The sequence below is a fragment of the Piliocolobus tephrosceles genome, chromosome 9 (genome assembly GCF_002776525.5).
Source record: "Piliocolobus tephrosceles isolate RC106 chromosome 9, ASM277652v3, whole genome shotgun sequence".
In the NCBI taxonomy this organism is placed as follows: Eukaryota; Metazoa; Chordata; class Mammalia; order Primates; family Cercopithecidae; genus Piliocolobus; species Piliocolobus tephrosceles.
Window position 1 is genome coordinate 45,356,879 of NC_045442.1, and position 17,208 is coordinate 45,374,086.

At 38.8% G+C, this 17,208-nt stretch overlaps 1 protein-coding gene across 2 annotated transcripts in view; it reads left to right on the forward strand.

Moving 5' to 3' along the window:
* The window catches only part of RNLS (renalase, FAD dependent amine oxidase), a 311,433-nt gene that overhangs the window by 277,566 nt on the left and 16,659 nt on the right, over positions 1–17,208 (forward strand). Inside the window, exons 6-7 of one of the 2 annotated variants that reach the window (XM_023225197.1) lie at positions 4,362–4,537; positions 8,178–8,258. In XM_023225197.1, coding sequence (XP_023080965.1) covers positions 4,362–4,537; positions 8,178–8,183 — 182 coding nt within the window. In that variant the 3' untranslated portion in view covers positions 8,184–8,258. Of the gene's footprint in view, positions 1–4,361; positions 4,538–8,177; positions 8,259–17,208 lie in introns of those variants that run through there. The other variant, XM_023225196.1, reaches the window with a different exon arrangement.

A 17,208-nucleotide genomic window follows, 5' to 3' on the forward strand; every position in this document is an offset into this window, starting at 1 on the left:
GGACCCTGCCCTTTGTGCAAGCTCAAGCAGCACAGGCTCACTTTCAGCAAGTGTGGAGTCACTACAAAAAGTGTGATAAGTGCTTTCTCCAGGTGCACATATACCAGCCCCCAGCCAGGAGAACTACTACTGCATCCTCAACAGTGCTAAAGGTGGCAAGGGGTGGATGTATTCCCTCTCCACAACCCTTCCTAACCATCAGTTCTACCCCATTCACCGATTGGTGCCACTTCCTTCATTTCCTTTGTCCCAAGGGAGACGTTAGTGGGCTATACTCCCCGTTCCCTTCAAGGCAGCCCACCAAGGGTGAGATCTCCAGGGCTCCCACAGCTTCACAGGGATCCACCAGCCCCCTGTGTTTGTCAGAGACAGAGTGGGTTGTGGGGTATGTTTGTGGGGAATCTCGTGGTGTGGTGACTCAAGGGCAGAGATTCCCTGGGCAGGGTAGTGTCCCACCGCAGGTGCACAACCAGCATGACTCAGTTCGGCCATGTCAGTTCAGGTCTGAGGGGAGTATAGGCATGCTTAACATGAGCTGCCCACTTGGTGCTCTGCCCCTGGAAAATTTCCCCAAGTCACCACTGACAGCATTGCCCTTGATCCAGAGGGCAGAGGGGCTCCACAACAGTTTGACAGTCAGTGAATTGTTGCAGGGGTGAAGGGAGCAGAGAAGCACTCCCACTACCCCTTACCAAAGGGTTCTGAGTTCCTCAGGGGTCAATCTCTGCCAGACCCTTGCTTTTTTTTTTTTTTTCCTGTATCTCAGCTTTTTCCCCTGGGCACTCTGACAGGTCCTGGATCTCTTCTGTCAGTTTTTCATTTACAACTTGTCCATTCACAGGTAATGTTGATCTTTCTGAAAAGATCTGGCATCTGATGTCACTAGACAGGCATCTTGAAAACCAGCACCTTGATGGTGACTGTTATAGAACAAAGTGAACATACTCAATGCTACTGAACTGTATACATAAAATAGGTTAAAACAGTAAATTTTATGTTATGTATATTTTACGAAACACACAAAAAAATCAAATCCTGCTCTGCCTATACCCAGGAATAGTCTTCCATTGTCCCTGGGGTGTTGATATAATGATCAGTCTTAATGCTTTGAGAGAAGTCAATTGTTATCCCTTTCTAAAGCTACTCTTTCAACAGTGGAGAGGTGAAAACAAGAATATTACCTAGGAATGCCTTCTGTTTGTGTAGCACTTTATGTTTGAAGGAAGGCTTTTATGTGGATAATTCATTTAATCCTCATAGCAGGCTTGTAAGGTCAGTAGTGTTGCTCCCTTTTAATTGATGGAAATAAGTGAAGCCTGAGAGATTAAGTTGTCCACGATTACAGGGCTATTGAAGGTTGCAGAGGTTCAAATACTTATCTTCTGACTCTATAGCCATTGATTTCCCAAAGTAGAGAAATAATTGTCAACTTACTATGAGCTTTACATTTAAAATGCCAAAAACTAGGTAATATTCTTGTTAAACTGAATAAAGAAAAGAAAAAGAAAAATAGCATCATTAACTTCTCAGTGACCAAGGAATAATGATTATGCTGAATTTATGCTCTAAATCCTATTAACATATTTGTGGCTTTTTATACTGCTCTATTTTCAAACTTTGGTCACGTTTAAATTCTGCTTGGCTCTTTGTATTTTTAGACTTTAGCTTCTGAAAATATGCTCTAATTTAGGATTAGGGGAGCTTTCCCCAAAAACTTACTGTTTTCAATCATAGCTATTCAAATTTTCATCTAAATTTTCAAAATAAATATACGATTCCAATAAAAATAAGTAGCCAGGTTGTTCTCTCATTGTTATGCAAGAACTATTTCACTTTAGGTCTTAAATTTCATTTTTTATTGCTCTCCATGGAGTGGATGGTTAATGTAAATGGAAGAAACCTGGCATCACACCATCACTGGTCTTAGTGATTTTATGAGTTCCCCCTAGAACAAATAGCTGGGTCAGTGCAACCTCCCAATTCTCAGCATGCAGCTAGCATTCATTTTCCTGTGAAGCCTGCCATGGATAAGTCAACTCAGAGCCTCAACTTCCCTGCTTCAGAATGCTGACCTAGTAGTTTTCTCTGTTGCTGGGAAGATGTGGTACTGTGTGTGTCTCACACATCCATGTGAAGAGACCCGCAAACAGGCTTTGTGTGAGCAACAAGGCTGTTTATTTCACCTGCTTGCAGGTGGACTGAGTCCGAAAAAGGAGTCAGCAAAGGGTGGTAGATTATCATTAGTTCTTATAGGTTTTGGGATAGGCAGTGGAGTTAGGAGCAATATTTTGCGGACAGGGTTTGGATCTCACAAAGTACATTCTCAAGGGTGGGAAGAATTACAAAGAAACTTCTTAAGGGTGGGGGAGATTACAAAGTACATTGATCAGTTAGGTTGGGGCAGAAATAAATCACAATGGTGGAATGTCATCAGTTAAGGCTATTTTCACTTTTGTGGATCTTTAGTTACTTCAGTCCATCTGGATGTATATGTGCAGGTCACTGGGGATATGATGGCTTAGCTTAGGCTCAGAGGCCTGACAGTATGGAAGAGGGGTGGCATTGATACCCCGTCACTGTGAACAAGCCTCCCTTAATTTATTAACTGATAACATAAATAACACTTCCTAAGGCAATATGCAACAGATTTCTCACTGTGGTAGTATTCTGTGAAAGAAATTGAGATTTTCCACTCCTGGGTCCTTCCCTCTGTACAGAACCTGTAAAGTCTTTACCAACAGGTTACACATAGAACATTGAAAGAGATGGCCCCTCTATTTCCTCTTTCAAGTTGTTTCAGCTACTATGAGGTGAAAATACTGTACAGTCCAGCTTACCGTTGCATTTACTGCACAAATTCTGAATTCAGGTCCCTCACCTCACGTAACTTCAAGAGTTACGTGAAACTCTTTGGAAGCATTCACTGCACTTTAAAAAGTCTGCAGCATGTTGGGACTCTCTTCTCTTGTGTTTTGCCATAAAATTCATAAGCCAGGGTTCCTTGTGCTGAGTGCAATGGAAAAATGAAGTACTTTCATAAAACATGACTCACACCTATAATTTAGGCAACACTCAGGAAGCTTTACCCATGTATCTGGCTTATTGCTTCCATTCCCATAGCTTACAAAAGCACCTACTCTGTGTCAGAAACTATGCTGAGTATTTCTTGTATACTGTGTTATTTAATGTACATCATAGACCTATGTGGTGGCTACTAACTTATTCTCATTAAAAAAAAAAAAAAAAAAAAAAACCCTGAAATGTAACTGAAATGTAAAGAGATTAAGCGGGCACATAGTAAGTGGCTTATGTCAACTCTTTCTTTCCTGTGTCAATTGTACTGGTGTAACTCAACTAGATCATTGTATTACCTTTTACAATCCCAAGTTAAAGAATTTCCAGAATCAGGTTTGACATCTCCTATCAGTGCCTTACACACTTTAATATTCTCTTCTCTCAGGAGGGGAGGTTCCAATTTTCATATTATATTCATATGTTTTACATCTATCATTGTTTTCCTCTCAGCTTTCTCTTATGCATGATTCAAACAAATAATAGCAGACAAATTCTTGTTAATATTCTTCCAAGACGGTGCTTTCTAATGTCTCAGTTACTTATGTTTCTTTCAACTCAAACTTTATTCGATTGCTCTATATTCTACTAAGGAGTGAATGATACAAAGCAGATATTCATTATTTGTGATTACAAACAGACAGCAAAAAAATCAATGGCAAACAAAAATGGAAAGTTGCTTCGTGTTTTGAATGAGACAGACTTTTATTTTTAATGCTGATTAAAACATAAAGAAATGGTAATTAAAACATAGAGAAGAATATTATGAGGACAAGTCTGTTTTTAGAGAGGAGCTTGGTTTCTTTTTGTTCTGACATTTGTGTAATTTCAACAAAATATATTTCAACCCATTAAGCATTAATTGAAAGAGACAAGTATTTATTGAATATCTACTTTGTTCTCAGAATTTATGAAGATTATAGACTCTGTATTAAAAAATGGACCCTGCCCTGAAGAGCTAGAAATTTTGTGAATGAGAGAAGACAAACCTAAATATAATTATATCCAAGGCAGTTCATATTAAATGAACTTCTACCCTTTCTTCAAGTTCTTTAGCAATATCTGACAATCTGTTCACTAAAACTTCTCTTTAATCTGTCTTCCTCTTCAGAGAAGTTTGATTTTGAATTTCAGAAATGCCTAATTTATGCTTTAAAGATTAGAATAAGTTTTTCCTCCATTTATTGCTTGATTATTGTGATCAATTCTTTAGTTTGAATTGCAATCCTGAGAGATGCTTGCCTCCTACCCACTTTAAGATGCATCTTTATGATCCTCTTATGCCACAGAGTCATCAGAAATTGGGCCTTCCCTCGTGATTCACACCACTGTCCCATTTGGAGTTACATACTTGGAACACAGCATTGAGGATGTGCAGGAGTTAATCTTCCAGCAGCTGGAAAACATTTTGCCAGGTTTGCCTCAGCCAATTGCTACCAAATGCCAAAAATGGAGACATTCACAGGTAATCAAATAATCCAGTGGTCTAAGCACAACAATTTTCTTAATAGGCTAACAGAACTGATGTTACTTCTTTATCCTTTGCATTCTCTAGTAAAAGAAATTAACTATGTGATCTTTAGAGCAAATATGTGTTTGCCCAACACATAAATATAACTTCTGCGGGTTTTATTGTCCTGCTGTTTCTCAACAAGAAGTGCACACAATTTTCACCAATGTTATCTTCAAATTCTATCTCAAGACTTACAAACCTTGATATTCTGAGGTCTTCTCTTCAGACAAAGCAGCTTATATCTCCAAATGCAGCTATTTCTTTGGGCTTCTTCTAGATCAGTACTGTGGATACTTAGAAACCACTATAACTTCCCAAAATTTTGCAATATGTCAAATTAACCTTGTAAGTGTATTTTGCTACCACAATTTTCATTTTTATTAAGTTTCCACTTTGGTTTTGACTGCTGCCAGCTGAGCTCTCTGTGGGAGAGAGATAAGTACCTGCATAGGACAGCTAGTTGAGCTGTTTTTCAGGGTTAGATTAAACCTGCTGATCACTCTACCAGTTCAAACTTAAAGCTCCTTATACTAAGTAAATGTTGACTTTTCTGAAAATTTCTGCATATTTCAATGGAAGTGAGTATTCGTAGAAAAAGTCTTTTGATCCGTAAACTCAGTAGTAAACTCATTTAGGGGACAATGAAGCAAAGGGCAGATACAGGAGAAAAAGCAGTAAGTTTTCCATTTTTTTCCTGGGATTTCTGAGCTTGTTGACGAACTGATTTATCATCCCTATTGGTTATCCAAGCTGTGAAGCCTTTAGAAAAAGTGGTGTTGTGGGAAATTGCAGTTGGTTTTGTATATTTTAAAGGGCTTTCCAAAATCAGAGGAAATAGTAAATTACTTCCTAAAATATTGCAGCAGGTCTATGTTTTACTCTTATCTTCTCAAGTTAAATTATACAGTGAACCTTTGGGGAAAATATTTACTTAAGCACATCATGGTCACTTTAGAAGACTTTACTTTTTCCTTTTAAAAGCATTGAAAAATCTAAATAGCTATTCTCTTTAAGTGATATTGAACTCAATTTTAAGTTGGCTTGAATAAGAAAACAGGGAAATAATCTTGTTGATATATTTTGAAGCTAGATATATTACACATCAAGTCGCTTTGTGATTTATAAATACTCCTTTAAAAGAAACATTCGTTTATGAGGTTTCCTCTCATGCCTTTCTTGTAATTTATTAATAAACTGAAAAAGTGGGTTTAAAAATCTACTTATTTCTTAATATTTGATGTGTTAATAAAAATAGATTTGTCCTAACCACAAAATGGCCTAATCAAAGTTGTGCAATATCACAAAATTTAATAAAAATCTTTGAACACAATGTACCTCCAAACCCTAGCAATAATTTTGTTACAATTTGGGTGTTGAAATTATCTCACTGTATTTACAACTCTGAAGTCATGAAGTCTACATTGGCTGCAAAACCTGAAAAGGAGTAAGTTATCATGCAGACTTAGAAGTTTGCATGTTCCACTATTCATATACTTCTCATAGTACCTTGAGGATCATTTTACAGAACGTAACATTCATTTATGGTAGAAATGTGGGAGGGTAGGGGACATATTAGAAATCTCTATACCTTCCTCTCAGTTTTGCTATGAACCTAAAACTGTTCTGAAAAAAAACAAGTGAAGTCAATTTAAAAATAGAAAAAATTCAAATTAAAAATGTATTTAGTGGTAAAGATAAACCCTAAATAGATTATTTTAAATATATATATTTTTAAAAGCAGTCTTATGAGTTTGTTAGTTTTAGAAAAACTATAGTGATGAGCACACGAAGCCTCACAGAGATGAAATAACTTCCTTAAATCCCCACAGGTAATAATGACGAAACCAGTCTACCTGCCTCTCAAATCCTTCCATCCTCTTCACCCACCTTATATTTCCTGTTGTTGTTGTAACAAATTCTCAAAAACTTGGTAGTGGGAAACAACACAAATTTATTATCTTACATTCCTGGAGGTAAGAGTCGAAAATGGGTCTCACTGGAATAAAATCCAGGTGTGGCCAGGGCTGCATTCCTTTCTAGAGGCCCTAGGAGAGAATCCATTTTCTTGCTTTTGTCATCTTCTAGAAGCTGCCCACATTCCTCAGCCTCAGACCCCTCCGATCTTCAAAGACAGCAACAGCAGGTCAAATCCTTCTTCCACTCTGACCTTTTCTTCTGCCTCGCTCTTGTGATGACATTGGGCCCACCTGTGTGATCCAGAATACTTACACCATCTCAGGTTCAGCTGACTCATAATTTTAATCCATCTGCAACCTAAAATCTTCCTTTCCATTGACATAACATATTTGTAGGTTTCAGGGATTAAGACATGGATGTCTGTGATAGGAGCATTACTTCTGCCTGCCACACCCTCCTTTCTCCCAAATCCCCTGATGGATCCCCTTAATGAGGCATTGTTTCCCTCTTCCTCCTAAAACCTCTGGAGAGAGCATCAGCCCTGTAAGACTCAAGCCACCCTAAGGGAGCAGCTGCTATCTGCAAGAGATAAGAGGAGTATTTTGTGTGGGGACAGTTTCTGATTGCCTTGGTGTTGCTCTCCCAAGCCTAGTGCTGTTCCTAATGTCGCATATCCATATCCACAATTGCAGCAGTGGGGTAAAAAATGTTTTTTCATGTATTCATTTGGTAACTCACTTATTCAATAAGCATTTAATGAATGCCTACAATATGCCTAGTACTCTGCTCAGGAAACCCTAGAGACTAATATTTGCTGATGGCCTTCTCCTAAGACTCTAAATTGAAGTTTGTCTTGGGTAAGATAATGGTGCATTCTTGTGGGTGCTGCTCTTAGGAAAGAGGCAGGTGAAGAAAGAAGACGATTTTTGAAAGACTTAGGAGCTGTTTCTGTGCATCCCATTTTTAATTTGAATAAAGCACTTGAGTAGGTGGTTCAAACAAACAGAAAAGCAATGGCAGATTTTTTGTGGTTCTCAGTTCCTCCCTTTTGCAGCTATTTGCCTTCCATAATTTAAATGTTTAGCCAGTTAATATGACTTGATTCTTAGTCGGTTATGCATTGAATTAAGGTTTCTGTAACAAGTATGATATATTAACTCTTTCACTAGAAGCAGAATTACTGAAAATGTCTTTCCATGTACCTTGACAGGGGACATTTAATCAGTTTGATAACCCTAATACTCTGACCATTATTTTATGCTGTGCTTTCCTTCGTTTCAGTGTCTATCATGATGTCCTTCTCAAACTATAGTAAATTTCTGCTTTGCATTCAGGTTTAGCTCAAATTTTCCCCATCTTTCTTCAATTCCAGAAAATGTTAGTGGCCCTTTTCCTTTCTTTATTTAGCACTGTCATGATTACTTTGTTTTTTAGTCTCCAAATGTACATTCAGATACCAAGGAAATCAGGAGAGGAACTTAGGGGGAGGAAATGAATGAATACATTGAAATTCAATATCTTTGGAAAAATAAATGGATGTGGATGTGGACTACCTTGTAAGCTTGTACAGTACAATTAAAAATCAGTTATCTTCTATAGTTATATATCTTCATTTAATATTTTGCCCTGAGCTTGAACCTTTTCTCTTGCTTTTGTTTTGTTTTGTTTTTCTCAGAGGTAGGATCTAACTCTGTCACTCAGGTTGGAGTCCAGTGCATGATCAGAGCTGACTACAGCAGCCTTCCTCAAACTTCTTAGTTCAAGTGATCCTCTCACCTCAGCCTTCTGAGTAGCTGGGATTACAGGTGCACACTACTGTTCTCGGTTAATTTTTTAAAATGTTTGTAGTCATGGGGTCTTGCTATGTTGCCCAGGCTGGTCTCAAACTCCAGGACTCAAGCGATCTGCCTGTCTTGGTCTCCCAAAAGTGCTGGGATTATAAGCATGAGCCACCGCACCTGGCCACAAACAGTATTTAAAATAACTCCAATCTTTACTGGTATCTCTTATAGAACTTTAAAGAATTTCCAAAATTTATCATTCACAACCCTTTTGGAAAGCTCTCCTCATTCCTTGTATGACCCTCTTATGAAAACTCCTATGAATCCTCTCTTTGCTCCCTTAATAACCTACAGAAACTTTTGCTGACAATCAGCCATGTAGGCTTGTCATTTTTTCTTTCCTTTCTTCAACCTTCCATTCACATTCTTCACTTTTGACTCTATCTTTTTATTCCCCTCCCACCTCTTAAACAAGGAAGTCTTTGCCCTTTTCAATAAAAGTTTCCATTTGGTTCCTTCAGGCCTTTTCCAGCTGATTACCTTAGTTACCCATAGTACTGCTAGGTGTTAAAAGGAGTAAGAGAGAAAAGGGGAAATGGGCAATGGCTGAAGGCCAGAATTTTTCTTACAGATTTTGTTTGGTGGGGGAAGTGGGTGTGCACACAGAAGAGCTTGAGACCACCTGTACGCTTACATTATTCCCTCATGAGATTAATTTCTGGTGAGTAATAGTGTCTAATTTCAGCATTGAAAGGTCAGGTGGTAATTGATATTTTAATTTTTTCTTGCTTTTTCTGATGCATTTTCTTTTTCTTATTTTTTAACTTTTAAGCTCAGGGGTACACGTGCAGGTTTGTTGTATGGGTAAATTTGTATCATAGGGGTTTGTTGTACAGATTATTTTATCACCCAGGTATTAAGCCTAGTACCCATTATTTCTCCTAATCCTCTCCCTTCTCCCACCCTGTACCCTCCACCCTCTGATAGGCCCTAGGGTGTGTTGCTCCTCTCTATGCGTCCATGTGTTATCATTTAGCTCCCACTTATAAGTGAGAACATGCGGTATGTGGTTTTCTGTTCCCGCATTAGTTTGCTAAGGATAATGGCCCCCAGCTCCATCCATGTTTTCCTGCAAAGGGCATGATCCCATTCTTTTTTATAGCTGCATAGTGTTCCATGGTGTATATGTATCACCTTTTCTTTATCCAGTCTATTATTGATGGGAATTTAGATTCATTCGATGTATTTGCTATTGTGAATAGCACTGCAATGAACATATGTGTACATGTATCCTTATAATAGAACAGCTTATATTCCTTTGGGTATGCATCTAGTAATAGGATTACTGGGTTGAATGACATTTGTGATTTTAGGTCTTTAAGGAATCGCCATACTGTCAACGATGGTTGAACTAATTTACAATCCCACCAACAATGTGTAAGCACTCCTTTTTCTCCTCAACCTCACCAGCATCTGTTATTTTTTAATAACAGCCACTCTGACTGGTATGAGATTTCATAGTGGTTTTGATTTGCATTTCTCTAATGATCAGCGATGTTCAACTTTTTTCCATGTGAATCTCGGCCATGTGTATGTCTGCTTTTGAAGTGTCTGCACATGCCCTTTGCCCACTTGTTAATGCGGTTGTTTTTTTCCTGTAAATTTGTTAAGTTCCTTATAGATGCTGGATATTAGACCTTTGTCAGATGCATAGTTTGCAAAAATTTTCTCTTATTCTATAGGCTGTCTGTTCACTCTGTTGATAGTTTCCTTTGCTACGCAGAAGCTCTTTAAATAGATCTCATTTGTCAATTTTTGCTTTTGTTGCAATTGCTTTTAGCATCTTGGTCATGAAATCTTTGCCTCTTCCTGTGTCCAGAATGGTATTGCCTAGGTTGTCTTCCAGAGTTTTTATAGTGTTGGGTTTTTCACTTAAGTCTTTAATTCATTTAATTCATTTTGAGTTAATTTTTGTGTATGGTATAACGAAGGGGTCCAGTTTCAGTCTTCTGCATATGGCTAGCCAGTTCTCCCAGCATCATTTATTGAATAGGGAATCCTTTCCCCATTACTTGTTTTTATCAGGGCTGTCAAAGATCAGATAGTTGTATGTGTGTGGCCTTATTTCTAAGTTCTCTATTCTGTTCCATTGGTCTATGTGTCTGTTTTTGTGCCAGTATTATGCTGTTTTAGTGCCTCCAGCTTTGTTCTTTTTGCTTGGGATTGCCATGGCTATTCAGACTCTTTTTTGGTTGCATATAAATTTTAAAATAGTTTTTTCTAGTTTTTTGAAGAATGTTAATGGTGGTTTAATAGCAATAGCATTGAATCTATAAATTGCTCTGGGTAGTATGGCCATTTTAACAATATTGATTCTTCCTATCCATGAGCATGAAATGCTTTTCCGTTTGTTTGCGTCATCTCTGTCTTCTTGGAGCAGTGTTTTGTAGTTCTCCTTGAAGAGATCTTCCACCTCCCTGGGTAGCCGTGTTCCTAGGTATTTCATTCTTTCTTTCTTTCTTTCTTTCTTTATTTATTTATTTTTATTATTTTTTTTTTGAGACGGAGTCTAGCTCTGTCACCCAGGTTGGAGTGCAGTGGCGCGATCTCGGCTCACTGCAAGCTCCGCCCCCCGGGTTCTTGCCATTCTCCTGCCTCAGCCTCCTGTGTAGCTGGGACTACAGGCACCCGCCACCGCGCCTGGCTAATTTTTTGTATCTTTAGTAGAGACGAGGTTTCACAGTGTTAGCCAGGATGGTCTCGATCTCCTGACCTCGTGATCCACCCGTCTTGGCCTCCCAAAGTGCTGAGATTACAGGCATGAGCCAGTATTTCATTCTTTTTATGGCACTTGTGAATGGGATTGCATTCCTGATTTGGCCCTCGGCTTGACTATTGTTGGTATATAGGAATGTTAGTGATTTAGTGATTTTCGCATGTTGATTTTGTATCCTGAGACTTTGCTGAAGTTGTTTATTAGTTTAAGAAGCATTTGGGCTGAGACTGTGAGGTTTTCTAGATATAGGATCATGCCATCTACAAACAGGGTAGTTCAACTTCCTCTTCTTATCTGGATGCCCCTTATTTCTTTCTCTTGCCTGCTTGCCCGGGTGGGCCAGGACTTCCAAAATTATGTTTAATAGGAGTGGTGAGAGAGAGCATCCTTGTCTTTTGCTGGTTTTCAAGGGGACTGCTCCTAGCTTTTGCCCGTTCAGTATGATGTTGGCTGTGGATTTGTCATAGATGGTTCTTATTATTTTGAGGTATGTTCCTTCAATACCTAGTTTATTGAGAGTTTTTCACATGAAGGGGTATTGAATTTTATCGAAAACCTTTTCTGTATCTATTGAGGTAATCATGTAGTTTTTGTATTTAGTTCTGTTTACATGATGAATCATATTTATTGATTTGCATATGTTGAACTAACCTTGGATCCCAGGGATAAAGCCTACTTGATCATGGTGGATAAGATTTTGATGTGCTGCTGGATTTGTTTGCCAGTGTTTTTTGAAGATTTTTGCCTCAATGTTCAAGGATATTGGCCTGAAGTTTTCTTTTTTTGTTATATCTGTGCTAGGTTTTGGTATCAGGATGATGTTGACCTCATAGAATGAGTTACAGAGGGGTCCCTTCTCCTCAAATTTTTGGAATAGTTTCAGCAGGAATGGTACCAGTTCTTTGTACATCTGCTAGAATTCAACAGTGAATCTGTCTGGTCCTGGGATTTTTTTGGTTGATAGGCTATTTATTACTGACTCAACTTCAGAGCTTATTATTGGTCTGTTCAGGAAATCAGTTTCTTCATGGTTCAGTCTTGGGAGGGTGTATGTATCCAGGAATATATTCATTTATTCTATATTTTCTAGTTTATGTTCACAGAGGTGTTCATAATCTCTGATGGTTGTTTCTATTTCTGTAGGGTCAGTGGTAATATACTGCTTGTTTTTTCTTATTGTGTTTATTTGGATCTTCTCTCTTTTCTTCTTTATTAGTCTAGCTAGCAGTCTATGTATTTTATTAATTTTTTTCCAGAAAACAGCTCCTAGATTCATCGATCTTTTGGATGATTTTTTTGTATCTCAATCTCTTTCAGTTCAGCACTGATTTTGGTTATTTCTTGTCTCTGCTAGCTTTGGGATGTATTTGCTCTTGGTTCTGTAGTTATTTTAGTTGTGATGTAATTGTTAGTTTGAGATCTTTCTAACTTTTTGATGTGGGCATTTGGTGCTATAAATTTCCCTCCTAACACTGCCTTAGCTATGTTCCAGAGATTTGGATATGTTGTATCTTTTTTCTCATTAATTTCAAATAACTTCCTGATTTCTGTCTTTATTTTCATTATTTACCCAAATGTTATTCAGGAGCAGATTATTCAATTTTCACATAACTATATGGTTTTGAGTGAATGTCTTAGTCTTGATTTCTAATTTGATTATGCTGTGGTCTGAGAGATTGTTATGATTTCAGTTCTTTTGCATTTGCTGAGGAATTTTTTACTTCCTATTATGTGACCAATTTTAGAATGTGTACCATGTGACAATGAGAAGAATGTATAGTCTGTTGTTTTTAGGTGGACAGTTCTGTAGATATCTGTCAGCTCCATTTGATCCAGTGCTGAGTTTAAGTTCTGAATATCTGTTAATTTTCTGTCTCTATCATCTGCCTAATGTTGTCAGTGGAGTGTTAAAGTCTCCCACTATTATTGTATCAGAGTCTAAGTCTATTTGAAAGTATCTGAGAACTTGCTTCATGCATTTGGGTGCCCTGTATTGGGTGCATATATATTTAGGATAGTTAGATATTCTTGTTGAATTGAACCCTTTACCATTATGTAATACCTTTCTTTTTTTGTCTTTGTTGGTTTAAAGTCTGTTTTGTCTGAAACTAGGATTGCAACCCCTGCTTTCTTCTCTTTTCCATTTCCTTGGTAGATCCCTTTGTTTTGAGCCTATATGCATTATTGCATGTGAGATGGGTCTCTTGAAGACAACATAATGGGTCTTGGTTTTTTATCCATCTTGCCACTCTTTCCCTTTTAGTTGGGACATTTAACCCATTTGTATTCAAGTTTTGTAATGGTATGTGTATACTTGATCCTGTTATCATGATGTTAGCTTGTTATTTTGCAGACTTGTTTATGTGGTTGCTTTATGGTGTCACTGGGTCTATGTACTTCAGTGTATTTTTGTAATGGCTGGTAACCATCCTTCCTTTCCATATTTAGTGCTTCCCACAGGAGCTCTTTTGTAAGACAGATCTGGTGGTAACGAGTTCCCTCAGTATTTGCTTGTCTGTAAAGATTCTTATTTCTTCTTCTTCTTCTTTAAGCTTATGAAGCTTAGTTTTGCCAGATATGAAATTCTGAGTTGGAATTTCTTTCCTTTAAGAATATTGAATATTGGCCACCAATCTTTTCTGGCTTGTAGAGTTTCTGTTGAGAGGTCCGCTGTTAGTCTAATAGATTTCCCTTTGTAGATTACCTGACCTTTCTCTCTTGCCACCTTTAACATTATTTTTTTTCATTTTGACCTTGGAGAATCTCACAATTATGTATCTTGGGGATAATCTTCTTGTGAAGTATCTTACTAGGGTTCTCTGCATTTCCTGAATTTGAATGTTGGTTTCTCTGGCTAGGATGGAGAGACTCTCATGGACAATGTCCTGAAGTATGTTTTCCAAGTTGGTTCTATTCTTTTCATCTCTTTCAGGAACACCAGTGATTCATAGATTTGGTCTCTTTACATATTCCCATATTTCTTAGAGGTTTAGTTCACTCTTTTTCATTCTTTTTTCTCTATTCTTGTCTGACCATCTTATTTCAGAAAGCCAGTCTTCAAGCTCTGAGATTCTTTCCTCCACTTGGTCTATTCTGCTGCTAATACTAGTGATTGCATTATGAAATTCTTGTAATGTGTTTTTCAGCTCTTTCAGGTCGTTTATGTTCTTTTCTATACCAGTTATTTTGTCTGTTAGATCTCGCCTTGTTTTATGATTATTTTTAGCTTCCTTGGATTGGGTTTCAACATACTCCTGTAGCTCAGTGTTCTTCATTCCTATCCATATTCTGAATTCTATTTCTGTCATTTTGGCCGTCTCAGCCCAGTTCAGAACTCTTGCTAGAGAGGTAATGTGGTCATTTGGAGGAAAGAAGGCACTCTGGCTTTTTGAATTTTCAGAGTTCTTGCATTGATTCCTTCTCATCTTTGTGAGCTAATGTACCTTCAGTCTTTGAGGTTGCTGACATTTGGATTTTTTGCCTCTTTTATCCTATTTGATGACCTTGAGAGTTTGATTGTGGCATAAGGTTGATTCAACCAACTGGCTTCATTTCTGAAAGACTATAGGGGGCCAACACTTAGCTCCCACCTCCTGGACTGCGTGCCGTAACTCTGCAGGACTCGTAGTGGGCCCCAACTTTGTTCTCTGGCTCCTCAAGGTTAGCAGCCCAGGGTGATGGTGGGACCAAGATATGGCTGCTGCAGCAGAGTATTAGCAGATGCCAGAGTACATGGCTCCCTGTGGGTGTTCACCACATTGGTGGAGGCAACGCGGTTGGTGACTGTGTGCACAGTCACACTGGAGGTGATGTTGGCTCAGGGGCAGGGTGCTGACTGGCACAGGTCTGGATGCCTTCTCTTCGCACTGGAAGTGGGAGTGATCACTCAAGGAAGAAGAGGATCTGCTGTTCTCTGTGCAGTGTTAATACAAGGGTGGGGCACTAATGGAGGTGAGGCTGGCTGGTTTTGTGCCCACCAAGGCTGTCTGCAATGGTGGTTGGTCGGGGGAGGGTGGGCGGAGTGCACTCTCGCAGAAAAGAAGCAAAACCCACCCCATGCAGACATGCACCAGCAAAGCAATGTGGACAGTTGCCGTGGGCCTTGGGGAAGCTGTAGTATGGGGAAGAAGTAGGCAGGCTGGTGCATGATTGTAGAGGCTGCCCTACTGGAGCTCTGCACTCATCAGGCACAGTCCACCAGTGCAGAAGCTATGGTGTAGGGCCCAAGGATACCTGGGACTGCCCTGCAAGCAGGCATGGCCTGAGCTGGTTCTCAGGTCAACCTAGCCCCATCTAATGGGCAAGATAGTCTTTCGGAGATCAAGTCCAACCGTTCGTCTAGGGCTAAAGTCTCCTAGGAGCAAGTCAAGCCTAGGGGCATGGCCATCCCTGGCTGTACTTCACTACTGATCCTCCCACACCAAACCATCTGGGCTCCACATCAACTGGCTTGCTGACCCCACTTCTTCTCTAAGCAGCTCTCCCTGCCAACTTGATTTCCATGGTGATTGAGGAGTCTTCTCCTGCCAGAGTTCCACAGGCCTATGGTGAGAGCAGGTTGCTCCTCGCCTGTTCAACTCACCCACTCCCCTGGAGCCACTGTGGGCCAGTAATGAGTCCGGGTGTTCAGTAGCCCCATGCAGTATTCCCAGCTTTCTCCTTCTTTAGTCCAGCTTCTGTGTCTTCCCTCGGTCCACTTTGGGTGCCTTCCTTCTGAAGATCTATTAGGAGCATGCCAGTTGCCTTGGTCCCTTGGTGGGAACCATTCCACCTGGGCGCATCTAGTCAGCCATCTTGCCTTCCCCCTGCGTTTTCTGTTACCCTCATTTTCTCCCTTTAGATGAGTTGGAACTGGAAGGTAGTGGCTGATATCATAAATACAAACTTGTAAATCCAAAAGATTGTTGTCATCTTCAAGGTAGTCAGCCACCTCGACAAACTGCATGCTTATTTCAATAAAACTGGGCATCTCTTTCATAGTCTGATACATATTCTTCAATATATCATCAGTTGGATCAGGTCTTTGAAACTTGAGGTTCAATTTATTGTTTTAAAAACCACAATCATTTGTACTTAACTCATTTAAATACAGTCTTAACAATTAAAAAAATTTAGAGGTAACTAAAAAACATACAGCTGGCTTATATTTGTTTATCTGTTTTAATGTAGCCAGTAAACTGATTTTAAAAGTAATTTTAAATCTGACAACCTTCAAAGACATTGGCCAGTTCATCATCATGGATATAAATACATCGCCTTCTAAGATAAGTACTTTGAAAGACAACAATTAATTGTGTTTATCAGTTAAAGTACATTAGGTGTTTTGTTTCGTAGTTCTTTTCTATAATAAAATCAAGCTCTTTTCGTTAATCTGCCACAATTCCTATGACTTTTCTCCCATATTTGTGGTTTATAATTCCTGGATTTTTAATAATGTGAGGTAATTATGTTCTTGGACTTTGGTATAACACAGACTCATTTCAAACCTTTGGGCAGGCTGGACTGTAACTCTATGTCTCAAGGTTCTCATCTGTAAATGGTAACAACTGAACAGACCCCTTAGACTTGTGGTTAAGGTGAAATGAGAGAACACAGTAGAAAACATTTACAACAGACATTAATACAAAGCAAGTTATCAATTAATATTACCAGTAGTAGCAGTAAGAGGAGGAGGAGATGGGGTGACAGTGCTTCGATGGTCATTTCTTTGTCGGTAGCTTAGCTCTGTGTTCGTTGCTCTCTTTTCTTGATTACCTCTATTCATGCCCACATGTCCCACTTTTTCTCTTTTCTTTTTCACTCTTTTATCTTTTCAAAGTTTATCTCTTTTCTCTTCTCTCTGTTTTATATAAGTAAATAGTCTGGATAGGAATTTTTCACTAGGTCCAATTCAATGCCAGGGACTATGACACTTAGTCATTACCATAAGGGACTGTTGAATAACATCAGAACAAGGTGTGATGGAAGTGGTAGATCCCTGCGGACACAAGGAACTCTTGCCAGTGGTTTGTTGTTGTTGCTATTTTTGAAGCTTAAAGATTTTCCAGCTTCCTGCCAATCATTCCTAAACTAAAACTTGCACATTTTCCAGTGTTTGATAATTTAACACAACATTTCCCAACAAGAAATTATGGTCACAAGAGTATCTT